General features: G+C 48.3%; 2 protein-coding genes across 7 annotated transcripts in view; both read left to right on the top strand.

Moving 5' to 3' along the window:
* LOC135920509 (uncharacterized) overlaps positions 1-10,987 on the top strand; it is a 34,743-nt gene extending 23,756 nt beyond the window's left edge. For 5 of the 6 annotated variants that reach the window (XM_065454792.2, XM_065454793.2, XM_070538781.1 and 2 more), the window contains exon 2: positions 5,632-10,987. In XM_065454792.2, the coding sequence (XP_065310864.2) occupies positions 5,700-6,275 (576 nt within the window). In that variant the 5' untranslated portion in view covers positions 5,632-5,699 and the 3' untranslated portion in view covers positions 6,276-10,987. Of the gene's footprint in view, positions 1-4,215; positions 5,185-5,631 lie in introns of those variants that run through there. The other variant, XM_065454790.2, reaches the window with a different exon arrangement.
* A 4,800-nt stretch (positions 10,988-15,787) lies between these two features.
* LOC135920529 (uncharacterized) lies at positions 15,788-20,125 on the top strand. Its single transcript, XM_065454827.2, has 2 exons — positions 15,788-16,084; positions 18,501-20,125. Exons 1-2 carry the CDS (start codon positions 15,861-15,863, stop codon positions 19,018-19,020), a joined length of 744 nt encoding a protein of 247 aa, XP_065310899.2. The 5' UTR covers positions 15,788-15,860; the 3' UTR covers positions 19,021-20,125.

Here is a 20,125-nt window from a genome sequence, read left to right as displayed (position 1 = left end):
CTTAAGAGAATCGGTAGATGAGTTTAGGCTTAGTAAAGTATTCTTTTTCGAATATACCCCCCCTCCCCCTTCTTGCTCTTCCTTATCGAGTCTCATCTCACGAGAAAACTGACTTAATTTCTTGATATCGCAAAAATGTAATTTGCAAATACAGCTCAAGCTGTTGACAATGTCTTTCTTGGCGAGTTGAGACCATCATTTTCCCGTAATGCTTTTGTGTGTTGCTAGCCTCTCCGTGGGCCGATCCCGGAGACGGTGCGATCTAATAAAATGTGTGGGGCCGATAGCAGTGGCACCACCGTGCGGAACCGGTGGTGCCGTTGTGACAACTCGTGACAACTTTAGCGTGTTGAGACGCTGCTTTCCCTGGTCGAAGGCAGACGTGGTAATTTGAGGCTCTGCGAGCCTCTCAGCGCGAATTATGTGGTTCACTCACCCTATTCTCGCCTCCAACTCACTCAGGAAGACATCGTCTTTCATCGACGTCAACCAGAGGTTGAATCGTCTTCCAGTTTGAATCCGCAGATTGATCCTGGATTTGTACAGTAATCCAGGATCTGTACAGTTCCTTATATCCTCGATCTGTACATTCATTGATCTCTGCATCCGAGGACTCATTCTTGGCGGCTTCAGTGCAAACCTGCATGTTCACGTCAATCCTTCGACTATTGCAGTTCCTTGTCTACGCTGGTGATCCCGACTGAGCTGACACTGCGAATGCACTGTTGACTACAGAAAAAGAAAGAAAGAAAGGCGATGGTTAGTCACACTAGTCTTTGCACAGTAAAACTAATCATAATATTACAATAATACCTTGTTGTCGCCAGTGTAGCAAGCAGTGAAACCTCATCTGATTGAAGGAGAGCGTTATGTGACCGAAAGAGCAGTGAAATGCGCGACGAAACGTATATTTCTAGAGCCCTTCCGTGCGGGTACGGGCGAAAAACGCGAGATTATACGTAATATAATGCGATTATATAGTAATATAAAACGACCCGCCAGGTCATCCTGTCTCGTTACACAGGCGGTCGTTTTTTTTTGTTTCGACGCCGGCGCGGGAAAATAACGCGGCCTGCTCCGGCGTCGAAAGGGGTCGTATATGTATGTTACAGCGGGAGGCCAGCCGCACACGGTCGGGTCACAGGCGGAGTCGCGAATTACGGCACGAATTTTATAAAGAGTGCAAGGAGAGGGGAGGGGGAAGGCGAGGCGAGAGAGACGGGGCCATCGCGAAGGCCACAACTCTCCTAACGCGCGCGCGCGCGCGCGGTTCCCCATGTGTGGTCAGCGCTGTGTGACCGGGCCGCCACGCATGCTCGACCTCGTTACATTGAGCGGCGGCAGAAGCGGCGCCCATGGCCGAATATCGCGCGCCGCGAGCGAGCACGACACCGGAGGAGGAGGAGGTTTCGGACGCCCGCGCAGCTAAACGGAAAGATTAAGCACCGAACAAACGGAGACAAACAGAAAAAGAAACAAAACGATAAGACAGAGAGAACCTCGATGTGTGCTCAAGGGAGAGAGAGAGAGAGAGAGAGAGAAAGGGGAGAGTAGGGGGGTCTGAGCATGCGGCCGAACTGAACCCGCCGCAGGCGGCGGGTCTTCCTTGCTTGACGAAGCGTCCCATCGCGCACGAGTCGGTTTCGCCGGCGACATTTGCGAGGTCAAATTATGTGCGCCCCCCCCCCCCCTCCCTCCCCTTTGACATGGCCTCACCGCGCTTCTTCGGAATGGGAAACACGCATGGCCGCGCTGACTGTCGCCTGCTCGTTCCTCTTTTCTTCTTTTTCTCCTCCCCAATATCACTAATTGCTGTTCCCTGCTGCCCCACCGTTGCCGGGTGAGCTCTTGCCCGTTGGGCAGGTAAAGGGAGAAAGAGGGAGAGACTGGGGAGACGAGGGGGTGCGGGTTTGAACCCTCCCTTGACGGCTGTGACCTTGGTGTGGCAGTTTTTTTTTTTTTTCGAGGGGGGAATGGGCTGTTCCTGTAGCTATTCACGGAGGCGCGAGCGTGACTGGGCGGCCACCGGCAGCGCACGCTGTCAAGCTCGCGAGCCGTTTCCAGCGATGCAAAGTGTTCTGCGTGCGAAGGGGACTCTGTGTGTGTCGTAGTAACAGCCGGGCGCACCACTGAAGCGTTAAAACTAGAACCCTTCTGGCCTCCACAGTAAAACGGCCTGCTATCGCAAGGTCGGTCGTTGAAGGGGCGGTGGGGGAGGGAGAGAGAGAGAAAGTGAAACGGAACGAGACCGAAAGCCCAGTGGTGTTCCTTTCCTGCAGTTTACTCTCCGAGAAGCTTCTATTATGCACAGGTACTGCGTTTCATCGCCGAGGTTTCCCTACGAAGGCTGCACGTCCAGTTTCTACGTAAAAAAAAAAAAAAAAACGCACAGAGGCAAACCAGAACACGAAAAGAGCGCGCCGAGCAGTTTCGAGCGAATTTGTTTACTGGCGGAGAGCCCGTATAAGCAAAGAGAAATGACTTTTTTATGCGAAGCTGCATCACAACACGCGCGTTCAGAGCAGCTGCTTGTTCAGGTTGCTGAGATAGGCGTCATTAAAACTTCTTTCTGGGCGAGTTGGTGCATATATACTTGACATAAAAATTGTTGCAGCGCAAACACATGCAACCGCAAAGTATGAAGGACGGAACACAAGCGCTGGAACCCAAGCGCTTGTGTTCCGTCCTCCATACTTCGTGGTTGCATGTGTTTGCGCTGCAACAATTTTTATGTCAAAAAAAATGAGATAGGCGAGCCAGCAGAATGTGTGCACTGGCGGAATTAAAGGAGACGTGTGCTATACAATCATTCCAGCTAGGTTTCGCAAATGCGGGCGTGGTCGGTGTAGGTCCTTCATATATTCGTGATGTCGTATTGTTTATGCAAGAATACATTACTATCGTAACGTGTTACTTTGGCCGATAAAGGCTCTCACACTGGCGCGATGTAACGTTTGCAAACGTTATGAGATGTAGCAGTACATTTACGCGGACAGTACGCGTATAACTAATCTTCAACCACGCGTACCATTTGCGAAACCACCCGTATAGGAACAGTGCTTCAGAACCCCATGGACACAGTGACTGGCGCACAATGTAAAGGGAAGGGGGAGGGAGGGTCCTGCTAACTCTCGCGACACCTGTGGAGAAAAAGGCAAACTATAAAATGACATTATCCGAGCCCAGGAATAAAAGGCAAAAAAAATGCAATAAACCAAAACAGACGATTTAAGCAGGCACTGTCAGCAAAGCCAAATACGTATACTTTCCATCAATCACCATGTCTCTTTTCTTTCCCGCATATTAACATATCACGCTCTTTTTAGCAGGTGATCGGTGACGGCGAGTCTCAACTTGTTGCTCGCTGGCGGCGCGTCATCGGTTAACTCCCAACAGAAAGGCACCGGAACGCGCCCGGTGTTTGAAGCAGAGTTCCGGAACGGGTGTGATTGAAGAACCCTGTACCTATAACGCATAATGGAAGCAGTTGCAAAAGAGACGGATGACCTAGAAAATGAGACAAGCTCTCGTGTCGCCCTTTTCATTCGTCTTTTGCGCTCGTTTCAGCGTGAAAACAAACCAACTAGCTCAAATCAACACTCTAGTGTGTTCGTGACTATGATGAGCATTCTTTTTGTCCTGTTTACTGCATAATCGACGCGAAAGGGCACTTTGAAAGAATAAACGATGACAGTGCCATGGCAGTGACGAACTCGGGAAGAAGTACTGTCGTTTGTGATGTGGTGTTTTTAGTTTTGAATTCAGATGTATGAGCAGCACTGATATGCTTACAATTGTCCCCGCAGAGAACACTTAAGTAATAGTGTGGTGGGCAAAAAACAAAGATATAAGTGTATTGGCTTCCTGGCAGGAAGAATGGGCGTTCTGCCTATAATTTTCACAATTATCGTGAGGTTTTACTCTGCGCTTGTGCACGGTAGGGGAGAAACATTTCTGAAGAATTGAAATAAAAAATTAACCGACAAATTATTTCATGGTTTCATTCTTCCATTTCTCTATTCCTTGTTTCTTCTCGTATCAGCATGCTTTCTTTGCCACTTGTATGGCGCAAGATAACCATACCCTGCCTTGTTCCTCTTTCTCTCTGTCTGTCCTTCCCTTCTCCCCAGATGCATCCGTAACTCCCGCCTTCTGTACTTCTATCGCTGTACCCTCAAGACACGCCAGCTTCACCCACTAACCACTCACCTTACACCCGGAACAAAATAAGTTGTGATGGCAGCAGCTAACCTGACGACTGACCCACCAACTGTTCCGCCAGAGCGGACGGAAGCCAGCGCGGCGACCCTGCCGAGCTCAGCGACGCCTGCCACCTTCGCCAACAGCACCAACTACAACGCGTCGGCGACAGCCACCGAAGCGACGCCGAGTCCCGACGAAGGCGGCAACGAAGGCGGCTTCCTGGGCGATGCCGGTCCGGGGATGGCCATCTTTGTCGGAGCCCTCGCCGTCATCTCCGTAGGGGTCATCATCGTACTCTGCGTGTCCGTCTGCATAACGGCGTCCAAGCGGGCCAAGCGCCGGGCCCACTTCCAGAACAAGATCCGGAACCAGCAGTGTCCGCCCTGTCCCCAGTGCAACGAGCCGTGCAAGCAGGACCCGGGCGTCTTCCACGTCCACATGTGCGACGTCCACGGCCCCGTGCCGCCTCCGGGGCAGCCGCCTCCTCCGGGACAGCCCCATCCGCCTCCTCCTCCGATCCCGGCACCTCCGATGCCCAGCGTGCGGGAGGAAGACGAAGACGAGGACGTGGGCAACCCGTTCTTCGTGCGCAGTCGGGACCGCCCGGAGAGGTCGGCAGGAGCCGACAGCGGCGTCTCGTCGCAGATCACCAAGACGCCGGACCCGTTCTCGGTGCACGACGTGAACCACGATGACCGAGACGGCGTGCTCGTGTCGAGGCCGAAGCTGCTGCAGATGCCAGTGGGACTCTTCAAAGAGCACGCGTCCCGAGTGGACACGAGACCGCTCTGGCGGGGTGACAGTGTGGACGACGGTGTCGTGCTTCCCGGTGCGGGCGACCTCACGGCGGAGGACGATAACGTCGACGCCGGCATTGTGGCGGACACGTCGGTTCAGACTACGGCTAGGGGACGTGTGAACAGTGCCTTCCTGAAGGACATCCCATAAGTGCGGGACACACGTGTCTATAGGCTAGCTATGGTAACGGTTTCCGCACGTATTGCAGTCTCGTGTTCCACAGCAGGATAACGCATGGCACCAAGAGCAGGGGCCTCTTGTGGGTGGCTTTGAGTTCACGTGTGCTTGCTGAGGGGTCTTGTTGGTTTGTGTTTACTTCTCGCACGTCTTGCTTGTGGCTTGTTTTCCTTCTGCACTTTCTGGTTTTCTGTTGCACTCTCCACACGAATGATTAATGTGCAGCCAAATACATTGCGCGTTTAGAAAATCGCTTGATCAATAGTTCCGAACGCGCCTAGTTACAGTTGCCACTGGTCTCCCTCACTGAAGCTAAATCAGGATTACAATGCACTTAACTGCGCAGCACAGCAGTTCGTGCGCGCAAAAGCTTTTTGCTCCGATTTCCTTAACCTCCTTTGAACAATGTTGTGGACAGCCTTATGACACCGTGTTCTCTGCTTGTCTTTGCAGGCACAAGTATTCCACTCGCTGGCCACCAAGTCCCTCGCAGAGTGAGACACACCCCCCCAGCCGCCGCCATGATCTTCGGCATCATCTTGGGCATCGTGCTGTTCGTCGTCATCAGCATCACGCTAATCGGCCTGTACGTGGCGTTCAAGCGCTTCTGCTCGGACACCAAGGACTACGGCATGATCAACGCCAACTCGACCATCAAGCACGGTCGCCTGTACCCGGTGCTCAACTACAAGGACTGCGACGACGACGGGCCCGGGGGTTCGGGCTCGACCACGCAGTGCCTGGACAACCACGACCTGGACGTGCCCGACATCAAGGTGCCCGGAAGTCCCGACGCCGACCACCACGAAGACCTGAGCGGCATGCCGCTGACGGCAGAGAAGGAGCCGGACTACGCGACGCCCGTGAGCCTCACCAAACCGTACGGCCCCCCTACGGCGCCGTTGCAGGACCACCACTCTTCCGAGGCCGCCGCCGCCGCCACGTCTTCGACCTGGAAGCCGCCGGAGGAGCACAGCGCCGTAAGCCACGTCAACGAGGGCTTTCACGGAGGTCCGTCCGAGCCTTCCAGTGGTGGTGGCGCTGGGTTCGGAGCCCATGCTGCGGTTCGCGACTCGGACGAAGACGGGGAGGAGTGAATCAGAGTTTCGTACGAAATTCGCCATAGAGGGAGCTCTGGCGCTGCGTTTCGTCCAGATGCCATGGGAATAGGTGTCAGTACTTGGATTTGTCTAATATTCGTGCCTGTGGCTTCGAACGTTCCTGTAACGTTATATTTATTGCTCTTTACCTTTCTTGATCTCTAAAGCACTCGTCGTTTTCGAAACACACCAAGGCGTTTTAACACTTCGTACACGCGTAATCATTGCAAATTATTTCACTTATAACGCAATACGTTGTTAAAGTTGATCGATTTGCAAAGTGACTAAGCCGTCTCAAGCCACAGGGACGAAGATGAGGCTTATCTATCTACTGCCCACCATTCCCGTGCTGGCTAAGCCGACATGCTTGCAGCACCTGTATAGACACTAGCGCCAGAGTTTCCTCTAGTGGTTTTCGTAGGAAACTCTATGGAGTGAATAGTTCAGAAACTCTTGGTAGAGTGCGGGTGTGGTGTAGTTCTAGACGTCGTTAAATTTCGCCAGATTGTCAAATTGGCCATTGCCAGTTCTTATTGGCTCGCAGGGCGGCTACAGTCTCTCTGACTGGCTCAGAACGCCGCCACTTCAGAATTTGACAATATGGCGGAATTCGACGGTGCTCACAACAACACCGCGGGGCAACCACGCAACGTTCCACGGATAACCTAGTTTTCACGTGAAGTTTCGTTGGCCGCATGGTTGTTTCTTTGATTCTGTAGTATCCACAGCTCAAAAAAAGAAAGAAAATTTACGCAAGGGAGTTGTTTGTAGCGATTCCTTTTGTTTGATGCTAATTTCTTCGTACCATCCGTTGTAACATCGTTGCGGTGGCTTGCGAGCCAACGACGAAGAGAGAAGCGAAGTAAACAAATCGCTACAAAAGCACGGCACCACCGCAAAGTCGCTACAGAGCCGGTGTCCTGTTTGAAGCATGGCTGCTACGGTGGCACGGTCATTGAGTTGATGACAAGCCTTCGCTTGTTTTCCTGTGGCATCTGTGGCCCGCAAATGAGTATTCCGTGGGGACAGTTTGTAGGTGGTCGCGCGCGTGTTACAGGGTCCAACTTCTCTCTCTCTCTCTATCGGTCGCATTGGAACAGTGTGGCCTGTTTGAAAAAAACTTACTGCGGTCACTTGGCCCTCTTGCAGCATACACAATCTTAGCCAAGTAAGGTCAATTGGAGAGCAGTCGTGGACGGTGCATCAATTCAAACAAACAACAAACTCCATTCAAACATTCAAACTCCTGCACGAGATATTCATGAGAGGCAAACACGGACACCATGTTGTTTGCACTGAACTTCTGCAGGGGTTGTAGTGACGTGCTCACGATAACCGTTGAAAGGCGTCACGTGGCAGCAGGCCTCGCGTGCGCGTATTTTAATTCACAGTTTACTATGCTACAACACATAACTTATCACCACTTTCATCCGCGAGCATGTAAAGAAACGAGCGATCAATTCATCTGCTTGAATGCCAAACTACTGCCACAGTGCCGATGTATTTACACTTTGCAATACTTTATTACAGCGTGTTACGGCTCTAATATTTTCCCAGCAGAAAGCTGTTGGTCAGTTCAACTTGTTTCCTACATGACTTCGAGGTGACTGTAGACGAATTGATATCATCGTCACGCACGAACAATATGAAGCTCGACAACTCCGGCATTACAGTTACCCACCTAGAGTTACAATAGCACTTAACTGTAACTAACGCGTTATTGCACTCATGAACTACAATTGTTAACGGTTGCTTCACTGATATTTAAGGTGAAGCCTGATGAGTTTCGGCATAGTGTACTCACCTGCTATATAACTTCGCTATCACGTTTACCAATAATAATTGGGCTCGCAAAGCAGAACGGTTAGTGTTCACTTTCGAACCCCCCGTATTTTCTACTGGTTTGCATCCACTTCTGGTCTGTTTGGGCCTTTGTATCAGTTGACTTTTTTGTTCAATAAACTGGTGTTAAAAATTCAACACCACAAACAACCCGATGGATTCTCGGCGCTCATCCACCTGTCACAAGGAAGAGGGGCTGATGTTCCGCCCAAGTGAGCTCCAGCTGGCTCAATGTCGGGCCAACGTTGGCCCAACGTGTGTAACGTTGGTCACGTTTTCTGTGTTGCTTAGGTGCCTTGTGAGACATGCGCCATATTGTTTTCACGTCGCTTATGTATACTGCCTTCTTTCGTTTCGAGCTATCTGAGCAAAGCAATAAGGACTGGAAGGGTTTTTCTCTATACAGAGTGCTTGCATGCAGGGTCTGTTTGTATGATACACACTTGTCTCTTCTACGCAGATTACGCAGACTGTACGCACCGAGCTGACACATGAGTACGTTACGCGACTCGCCGTGACATTGATGTTATCATATACCTTTTTCACGCTGTTATCGTCCGTGTGTTCGCAGCGAGTGTTCACGATGGCTTCACGAGGGCCTTCGCTATGACTCTTGGGGGTTTATCTCACCTCGAATTGTTGCCATTCACTCAAACGTCGAACGTTCTTTGACTGCGTCTGTTTGTGTACGGGAACACAAGTGTTACTGTGTAACTTTGAATGATATATACACAACAGGTTCTTTTACCTTATATGCTCTTTCATAATTATTGTCAAGCTGTTCTTACCGCCAGAGTTGTTCTTTACACTGGTTGCGATATTCTCATAATTTATTCGCGTGAGGGTGTTCACTTTGAAAGGCGTCGATGCTAGTGGTGCTGACCATCAGTGCACAATGTTACCGTTTGTTATCATAAAGCTTTGTCTCTCTTTGTATTTTTGTATCTGTGATGGATTTGTAGCCTTAGCGCACATCTCATCGCACCAAGAATGTGTACATATCCAAACCTTGTTATGTCGTTATGCTTGTCCTCGGGAAAGACAGTGGCATGTTTTCTGTACTCATTGGGGTTTTCTCCGATCCTTTCTTTTTCTTAATATTCTGCCCCCTTCTCCCCCACCCTCCCCCCCTCTTTTTTTTTGTAATCGTGATTCCGTGTGTACGCGGAATGAAGAAATGCATGGAAAACTAGCCTGCATACGTGAGCTTTTTAAAACAGCGACTCACTGTTCTACTCTCTTTTCTATGAGTATTTCATTGTCCTCGAATGTACTACACCGATTCGCTGTTGCTGCACTGCCATGGCGGCTGGATTCCGGACTTAGCTGCTTCTTGCAATCTTATTTACGATACTGCTGTAGCCATTGTCAGGTTGTTAGAATGGAAGTTTGCAAGAAACTAACCGGCAACGCAATGTAATTGAATGACAGAAAACCAGACAAAACAATGTATATGCAGGTGGGGTCCCAGTCAAAGTTCACGAAATACTGTTCACTTGAAAATACAAAGAAAAGAGATAAACAAAGAAAGTGAAGTAAAAGCCTCAGAATGCAAAAAGAAAAGTGCACGCAATCGTGAGCAACAGTTCTCGCAACTTCTTTTTGAAAGTGATTACAGAATGCGTGTGCTCGAATACGAGTGACTTTTGTGTAAACCTTCGATTTTTCGTACAAGAAACGTTTAAATATTTCATTTCCATGAGAGTGAATGTGGCCGGCATAGGTACTGGAGGGTGATAGCAGATGGTCCATAAATTTCCGATTCCGAGTTATGTTTTTCGACCTCTTTTTAATCATCTGAAAGCTGCTTAAGCACATACACCGTGCTCGAGCATTTGTGAAAAGGTACAGCTGCATGATTCCAGTGCTTGCCGACATAACCTAACACGTAATAAGCGGCAAACTACACGTGAACGATAAGCAACTCTCATTTCACGGTTAGCACTTGTTAACACACGTGCGTGCGTCCAAGCCATCTGCTAAGTGCTCTAACAAAACCGTTGCGTATGATGCCCTCCTCCCCCCCCCTCTCTCTTTCTCTTATGCCAAACAGTGTTTACTTAGCATGAGTATTTCCGGTGTTATGGCTGTTTCATTTATTACGTCTTGCAAAGTAATGGGCGTGGTTACCTTTCACGTCCTTATACTGTGAGCTAGGCGTGGCGAGAGCGTGTAGCCAACGGATGCCAGCTTTCAGAGGTGCTTCATAGCAATGATTGCTGTTGAGCCTCTCTTCTAATTTACTCTAATATTTTTCTTTTTCTTTCCTTTATTTCTTCTTCCCTCCCTTTTTTTTCCTATTTTGCTAGCTGCCTAGAAGAAATAGAGCGTACAACCAGTCGCATGCTGCCATTCAGATTTTTTTTTCTCAACGATTTCTGCTCCTGATTCAACGCTAGAGCTTATACTACAGTCTCCAGGGATGCTGTATAAAAGCGCAATCGGCACGCTTGGTATTGGTATCGTTTTTTTTTTCTTTCCTCCCCTTATTCACGTTCTCGACAGAGCAGATTTAGTTTTTAACTGAATAAGGAAGTCTTTCTGTGCCCTGTGCAGTTTGTTTCACGTGCTCTTCATGTTAAAATGTGTTATGTGTGATGTGCGTCTATTTTTTTTTCTCTTTTTTTCTGTTTGCTACTGGTTTCTGTCGCGTTATGAGAGTGTGTGTTGTTACGTTCGTCGCAGCAGTGTCACACTGGCTTGCACTTGTTTCGGTGAACTTTTCGGGCATGTGGGGAAATATGTCCTACGGAGAAAACGGTCTCTCGACTATATACTACAAGCCGCTGCCGGTCGGTGACGTGAGTTTGTTTGCCGAGTCCCAAGCGGTGGTGTAGAACGAAGAAATAAAGTTCTTCTTGAGAATACGTTTCTCGCCGTTGTGTTCGATATTATGGGGCCATATAAACCTGCACTTACTTTCCACTCTCCCACAGTGAGAACAAGGAACAGTAGAGGAAGGGGCCAGAATTTAGCAAATGCGTAAGAAAAGGCATGCGGCATTCTGAAAAACAATTACCAGGGGTTACTCCAACGCCAGAGATCGGCGTACTAACCAGCTGCAATAGATTAATATCAGCACTACTGCGGTTACTCCCTTTCCATAAAGTGGAGTAGAATTACTATAGTGTAGCCGACTCCAAAAGAGGCGGATTTGAAGTACGTGGAGTATACGTACTCCAAAAAGAAGGGGGAAAAAGTGTCCTATATATGACATGCTGGCGCTACAATGATGGAGTCACGTTTACAACTTTATTACACCCTTTGTCTTTGGAGTGTTATTTAGGGGCAGCTGCGAAATGTGGCGGTTCAGCCAGCAGGGGGAATGATGGGCAGAACAGACGGATTTGTATAAACTTCGTACTTCTGGTTTCTGGAACGGCTTTATATGTAGATGAGCCGTAAAAATTTAAAGACACAAGAACGTCTGAGGCCACAGACACGAAGGTTAGACAGATGCTTGTATACGACAGGTCATCCTCATGTATAGCTGAACAATCACAGCGCGAGTGTTCTCTCCGTTAATTTTTCTCAGAAATTAAACTATGTGATAGAGGGTCAAAAGATCGAAAAACACCAAATCTGACTAGACCTGTGAATTCCATCCAAAAATCTTCGCACTCTTCTTTCTTGCTTTGTTTGTTTGTTTGTTTTTTTGCTGCTGGAAAGGACAATTCTCGTTAGGAAAGAAAAACAAAATAATACCAAACCTCGCTTTCTTTTGTTCAGAAATATTGGGGTCAATGGTGTAGTCATCTTGCGAGCTTAAAAAAAAAAATGAAGATCTAGTTTTGCGCTGTAGCCTAACGTAATTTATAGTACAGTGCACATTAAAAAAGAAAGAAAGAAACATTACGTGTTGACATTAAGAGTTCGCTTATATTGATGAAGCGCTCTCTAAAAACTCAGTGTTAATTCCTTGGATAGAAAAGGGTCGGCCAAATGTAAAGAATGAGCGTCAAGATTTCGCGTCCGTACCACAGCAATGTTACGTCATCATGACGTCACGGATTCGAAACTATCTCCTCGCACTTAGGCCTATTTAGCGCAGGAGAAAAGTTCTAAACACTTGCAATAGTCTGAGCCATCCGGTCAGTCATCTTTATTTTTACGTTCATTTATTACATGCCCTTATAGGCTTGCCCGTGGAAGCAGGGCAGAAAGAAAAGAGTAAACAGAGACAATATTGCAGACTGGTTACACATTGTCAACACCTTGTAGATTCTTTTAATGCGTTCCACTCTGTTATCGTTCTCGGAATAAAAGAGTGCTTAAAGGAACTGTACCTTAATTGAAGTAGTAGCTTAGCGCGATAAAAACACAGAGACAAGAAAGGTGGCCAAAGAGAAGCGCTTGTCTTTTTCCACCTTTCTTGTCTCTGTGCTTTTCTCGCGCTAAGTTACTACTTCAATTATACAAAAACCAACTAGCCCAACAATCAACGCTTCTACACGTGTTTCTTGCCAAACACGGTGTTAGAAAATGCGGCCTGTAGTGCACGGTGTCTTGTGTTTCTCGTTTCTAGGGGTGAGGTTTGTACACCTCGAGCACCGTGAAGTGTAATCTTTGTTTACGGATAAACAAGCAACTAGAAAGGAGGAGACGTCGATATCCCTGACGTCGGAGGTCGCTGGTACACGCGAACTTCATGTAAGTGTGCGGCAATCCGTGTCTTTTTTTTTTTTGCTTTTGTCGTACTTTTGTGTCGCCAAATCTCGCCTCAAGGAAAGAGTGTGTCGTTTTGTTATTTCAGATACGTAATCTGGTAACGCAGTTTTATTTAAAGCACAATATTCACTGCCATGAAAGTTTCGACTTGTCATTTTTTTTTTTGCTCCCGTTACTACGAAAATAGAATCCATCTAAAGCCTAGAAAAAACACTGCCAATCATCAGAGTTCCCAAAATAATTTACCATAATATACTTGCATCTGACAGGTTCGGTACCGGAGAGGTTCGGCACTAAAGGAAAGCATTAGGTCTAGCTAGATTGGCTGATTAGGCTTCTGCATCAACGGATTCGCCATTTCTAGCGACAACAGAGCTTTCGTGAGCGAGAAAAACGAGAAAATAAAAAGAAATCGGAATGGCGCGCTACCTATCTTGGACTATGGTACCTCTCGCGTGACGTCACCACTGCTACTGACTCCCAGAAAGCTACGTAGACGATGGTCACGTGGAGACTACGTCAACTCGTCCGTTTTGGCACAGGCGTTTCAAATTGAGCATCAGCGGGACGCTTCGGTGGCAATTTCCTACGCAACAAAGCCACATATTGGCACACTGACAAAATATTATGGACTTCTAAAGAATGATCTGTCGATCTGACGCTGCTTAATTTTGTCCTTTTGCGTCAAGCTTGAAGTGTTTTTCCGACCTTCGTAGTTGACCTGTGTCTACGCGCTGGAAGCAAGCGGTAGAGTTTCTACAACTTAAAACATATATGTCACATATGACACATATGTGAAAAATGAGAAGAAAGGGGGTTAACCGAGGGGCCCGATTTGTATAAGTTATATCATGAGAAGCCAACAAACACTGACACCAAGGACAACATAGGGGAAATTACTTGTGTTTAATAAATGAAATAAAGTAACGATGAAATTGTGGAAATTAAAATGGATGAAAAAAACAACTTGCCGCAGGTGGGAGCCGACGCGAAGGTTAAGGGTTCGGTTCCCACCTGCGGCAAGTTGTTTTTTCATCCACTTTAATTTCCATTAATTCATCGTTACTTTATTTCATTTATTAAGCACAAGTAATTTCCCCTATGTTGTCCTTGGTGTCAGTGTTTGTTGGCTTCTCATAATATGACATATGTGAAACATGTGTCACTGCTCTGGTAGTACACCCAACGAGTGGCCTATTCATTCAGCCGTGAAATGAAACGACCGTTTATTGAACTGCGATTGCGTAGGCAAGTTTGCGCGGCGATTGCTGGCGCATATCGTTTCGGGACTTCTTCCGTGTATCAACGCACGACCCTTTGTTGTTAAGCTTTCCCTTTGATTTGTTACTCTCTCTCTCTCTCTCTCTCTCTCTCTCTCTTGTAGAGCTCGTTAAACATTTGTCCTGTCGCTCTCGTTGAACGACGCAGGCTTTAATAAATGGTTGATCCTCGCTCCCGACGACATCGACCGCGACGGTTTGAAGCCGCCTGACAGACAGGCGCGGCGACTCAATGCATCATCCCCTTTGTGTGCAAATAATAGCGAGCCGCGCATTACGGATCGCCGCGACCGAAAGGGAGAGGGGGCGAACGGTGGGCGTTGTCTAGAGCACTGGTCCTCAGGTTTCGCTATGCCGGTTTGCACTACACGCGGGCAAACATGTGGACAGGTGCCAGAGATCGGGGTGGTTGCGGTTTACACACACACACACACACACACACACACACACACACACACACACACACACACACACACACACACACACACACACACACACACACACACACACACACACACACACACACGCGCGCGCGCGCACGCACGCACGCACGCACGCACGCACGCACGCACACACACGCACACACGCACACACACACACGCGCGCGCGCTGACTTTGCGAGGTGACTGTTTGGACTATTATTGCGAGTCTATACAGGGCGAAGGCAACACGAGGAAGTAGACATGGCAGGGACAAAATGCTGTTGGAAGTCAAGCGCTTGTGTCCTGTCTACTACGTCCTCGTTTCATGCCTACACGCTGTAGAGAGAGAGAGAGAAAGGAATATAGGAAGTCATGGATTCACGCTGTAGACTGCACGATAATTGCTTCACTCTGAGGTATACATCGCATCTGGAGCTGACGTTTCGGCATGAAAACTGAAAACATGGGAAATTTGAACTTCGTTTTCTGATTGTCCGATTCATTGATTTATTCGTGGGTTTAATTGATCCGTGGGATGGCGCCAGAGCAACACCGGAGCTATATGGGAGACGCTGTACTACAGGTTCCCCGGATTAGCTCTGTTCACCCTATAGGGTTCTTTAACGCGAACGTTTTTTTTTTTCTGCGTTTCGCTTTCACCAAAAAGCGGCAGCCGCCCTCGGCAGTCGAACTCGAGACCTCGTGCGCAGCAGCAGGGTGCCGTGAACGCCGCGCCACCGCAGCGGGGCCCTTCGTTTTGTTTTCTAATAGTTAGCGCACAACCACGAAGTTAACATAAACGATAGTTTCGAAAGAACACAGTTTATCAATATAAAGTGGTTCTGTAGTGTCCCTTCAACAACAATGTCCACCGGTCACACATATGCGCTTGAAAAACGCCGTTGCAACTCATCGTGGATCAACGCGCCGCAAGGTCTGCTCATGCTGCACTGAGAGGAGCCGTAATGTATACATCCCCGCACGGATATCTCCGCCACCACAGCACAGCGGAAACGCTGCAGGCAGCCTTAAGGGTATGCACGTAAAACTCGGAAACAATTTCGCTCACAGGTCTTGTACGGATCTTGTTGTTGCGCTTCTGACAGACACGGCAGAGGGTTATAGGTTTTAGGAAACGCGCTGGCGGCCGACGACGTCACCCGGTCCTCCCGCGGCGGCAAGCGGGAGGTCGGGAAACCTAAACGAGAGCGGCAACGGAGCCAGGTTTCCGACAGTGGCTGGCTGCGGCGGGCGGTGTGTGTGTGTGTGTGTGGGGGGGGGGGGGGGGGGGGGCGTTGCCGCGGCGTTCGCCCTCGCCGCGCCAAGCTGGATACGCGGCTAGAGCCACACACTGTTCGCATCCGTTCCACATGGCCTATTCGGGCACGGAAGGAGACGGCCCGCTGTTTGAGGCGACAACGTTATTCCACCGCGCCGCAGGCCCGACGTACCGAGCAACACCCCGTACTCCTGTCGAAAACGCGCCGAAGAGTCACACCCTGCTATTTGCCGCGCCCCTAACGCAGCAGCGCAGCGTCGACTACGCCACTGCGACGAACATCGGTGCACCGCGCACTACGCTTTTGCTTCTCAGGTATACGTGCATGAACCTTATCGTGTAGGAAGTTTTTTTTTCCTTTTTTTTTAAGTGAGGAGACTGGAAGCTAGGGGCGTTAATGGCTAGCCTCGTGCAAACGAACGCAAAGAACGCGAGTGAACGCCTTGCATGATCAGCGGTGCACCTTGCTGCTTATTTCCTTACTTATTTCATAGTTCTGTAGCTAATCCTCCGGAATCCTCCACTGGGCTTCTCTTAGTTCCGCATCCATTCTCTTACTCTAATGGCTAGACCACTGGCCATCTACCCTATACGTGTTACGCGAAGCGTCGAACTTCACTTCATGTTAATTTTAGTAGATGCGTATCCGCTTTTGTTCTGAAATCCGTATAGTGCCTTCTTCATTAAGGTTAGGCCTATCATTTTCCGTTCCATCGATCTTTGCAGGATCGTTAGCTTGCTCTCACGCTACATTGTTACCTTCCAAATCTCGGCCAGGTAAGTGCTGGCAGAATGAGCTCATTGTTCTTTTGTTTTCTAAGGTGTCGATAATATAAAGGCTTGCCTACACAGACCGCGGACAAAATGTAAGCACACTGGGTATGAGTGGTTTTAAGCTCAGTGGAAGTTTTTTTCTTTGCTGTGACTGATTGTTGCTTCACATGTTGCGGGTATAATGCTGTCACTGCAGCGTTCCCACGAGCGAGAAACATATTGAAGGAAGAGCAAGTTTTCGATCGTAGGGTAGTACAGCATGTTTCGTTCTTTAGATCTTTCTCTTGAGCGTCTCCTCTTAGTGCATGCACGTCACGTCAGCGACAAATCGTCAAGATAGCCAGATTAAAGGCATTCCTTCTATTAAAGGCTAGCATGAAGGCGCTAAGAAGCGTCTGTACCATTGCGATGATGACGTCATTACTTTGAAGTCACAGCTTCTTACAACTTGCAAATCTCCGTATTCTTACTGCATAAAAATGTGTAAATGTAATTTATTTTCTTCTATAGGCGGCAGACGACCTTCGAATATTCATCAGAATCTTTGTTAGAGCTTGTTGGCCGGTAATAATCGAGAAATTTACGGTGCGAACTTTACAAGAACATAAAACGCATGCGAGAGACCCATCCTGTGAATTTCTTTGAATTAGAATATGTAGCTAAATTATTGCTGACAAAAACGAAAGCCAAACTTCCCTTTCTTGAATTTCGCGCCGCAACCTCGGGCCCGATGCGCCAATGTGACGTCACGGATTTCCGCGTATGCACTCGCATGCCAGCAGTTACGGCGAAGGCAAACTCCTCAAAAATTGCTAGTTTAGGTCTCATGGTTTCTCAGGAATGCGATGTATTCCTTGCTTTCCTATAACCATTGAACTAAACATGAGTAGACTCTGCCAAAATACGTGACGTCATGTTGCACGTGGTGGGCATGGAACTTCAGAACGCGCTTGTCCTCTACCCGCCATTCTGTCTCTCTCTCTCTTCTATTTTATTCATTTATTTATTTTTTGCCTTCGCTGGCTTTTAAAAGCTTCCTCTCATGACCATTCGAATTTTGCAGAAGTGTAATGTGCGAACATTCCTCTCCAGAGAGGAAGCATTACCTTAGCGTCAACTCCAAATTACCTATTCAGATACATGTATAACACATAAATGCACTCCTTACAGACAACCGCGGAAAGGATTTGAATAAAGCTTGTTACATTTGAGAGACAACGCTGAATTCTACCGACTTCAGGAAGCAAAGTGTTGATTTAGGTCCTTGAATCCTTCAAGAAAATTTCCGAAAATCGGTAAGTTAAAAAAGAAAAGCACGAAGTTTACAAGTCCGCAACTCTGCACCAAGGGCAGACTTCGCAGTCCTTTAAATTGTATCTGTTAAAGCATCTACATAGGACAAATGTGGCATGTGAGGTGATGCAGTTTATGTGAAATTGCTACAATTCCCTACGAGGGTTTTGCGAAAGCCTTACTCACAGATTAGTGGCATATTTTGAAGCAAACTATGTTACATCAGTTTTGTTCGCTTTATATAATGTCTAAACAGGTACAGTTTAGAGAACTGCGGTAATTTTTTTATATAATTGAATCACACAGTTATAAACTTGATTCCTTGTTTATCTTTGTTTTATTTCTACTTATCTAATTCCGCGACTTTGAATAATTCTCACAACACATTGGTGACATAAATAGGGAGGAAAATGAAAAGTGGAAGGCAGGGAGGTTAACCAGAATAACGTCCGGTTGGCTACCCTACACCGGGGGAATGGGAAAGGGGAAAGCAAATATCACAGGGAGTGAGAGGAGGGAACGAAAGAAGGAAATTAAAACTAAATGTACTAGGCCGGTGGACTTCAACTTTTGCTTTCAAATGCAAGAAAGCTCGTCAAAATTGGAACAACTTGCTAGTGTGGTTTCCCGAATTCTGAGTGATTTGTTTGCGTCTCACATGCAGACGGCCCGCATCCACGTCAGCCCTGGCGGTGCTCATGGAGAACCTGCTGCTCTGGTTCATTCTACTAATCGTCATAGCCGCGTGCGGCATATTTGGCCTCTGGCTGCTCTGCAACGTGCGCTCCTACCTCGGTAACAACGGCAGCAGCAGCAACCAAATGACGCACCCGCTGTTCGCCGACGAACAGCAGCAGCCGCAGTCGCCGTGCATGGATCCCCGCCAGCAGCACCATCACCACTGGCGTCCGGAAGAACCGCCGCAGCCGTATCCACAGCCGATGCCGCAGCCACAGCCGAAGCAACAGCCGCAGCCGCTGACACCTCTGCACGATCAGCAGCAGCAGCAGCGTAACGGGTACCCGTTCCACCCGTACTACATCGAGCCGCCGATCGATTACACGCCGCCTCCAACGGTGGAACCACCGCGAAAGCACACCGTATACACGCAGACCTACCAGACGTACGCCAAGAAGAAGACCGTCAAGATAGAAGATCAGAGGAGCTCAAGTTCTCCCAACTGAGAGCATCATTCTGAGCGAGCGGGCAAGTTGTGAAGGGACCGAGAAAGCAATCAAAACTGTGTCAAGGCAGCACAGTGACAGTGACACTTGAAACACAAGTGGTCGCACAGTTGCAGCATTTCTCTGTGGTTGAAGTGCCACGTTTCAGAGACGTCACGTCAGTGCAATCATTGACACGCTCAAATAGTATGTTCTTTTCGCCGAATGTCACACCGGCTGTTTCTTTCGTGGAGCGTTGACCTGCAGTAGTCACGTATAGCCAACATCAAGACCACCTCGAGCATGTCGAGGAACGACGGGACTTCCCAAGTGTTTGAACAGTTGCACAGACGACTTCAACGCGGTGTGCAGTGTCGCAGTGATTAGGAACTCGAACTCGTCACTAGCCCACGGCGGCCAACTCGCAAGGTCATGCTGCCACTCCTTTTTTTTTTTTTACTCACGAATTAACGACCGCGCTGACAAATAGTTATACTAGTTATAACTCCACAAGTTAAGCTGCGCCATCAAGTATCTGTCGGGCACGCTCCACCACAGCAGGAATTATTAGGAAGGAGAACATTTCAGGGTGTGGCCCAACTCTCTAACCTCCTCAATAAATTTTTCATGCGAAAAGGCATAAACTCTTTCAATTCCTGCCTTGGTGCGTCGTAATGGCGGCATTCGATGGGAGAGGGCTGAATCGTATGCATCGGAGCTGCGGAATAGCACCTCCGGAGTTGGAATGATTCCGCAATTATTACGCATTTCCAAACTCCATGCATGGAATGGGAGTGGAATGGTGGCACCAATCGGACGGGTGCAATGCATGGGAATGGAATCGGAGCCCGAGACTCCGGAATGGATCGAACTGGAATGGAATGGGCGCATCGTCCTGGAGCGCTGAATATTGATTTTAAGCGAGACCACAAAACTGCTAAATTTGCCAATTCGACTAAACCTGACTTCGTCAATTTATTGCCCTTCTAAAGTTTTGCTCGTTACCGGCTCTTTCAGTATCTGCCTATAAGTTACTACCTTTGCAATGATAATTATAAAGAATGTATTGCCATTATACACCTCTCAAGATCTGGAAACCTATTCTTAGCTACAAGGTTGAAGCGCA

Source organism: Dermacentor albipictus, chromosome 5 (genome assembly GCF_038994185.2).
Source record: "Dermacentor albipictus isolate Rhodes 1998 colony chromosome 5, USDA_Dalb.pri_finalv2, whole genome shotgun sequence".
Lineage (NCBI taxonomy): Eukaryota > Metazoa > Arthropoda > Arachnida > Ixodida > Ixodidae > Dermacentor > Dermacentor albipictus.
The sequence above is the reverse complement of the archived record's forward strand: the minus strand, read 5'-3'. Positions and strand labels throughout refer to the sequence as shown.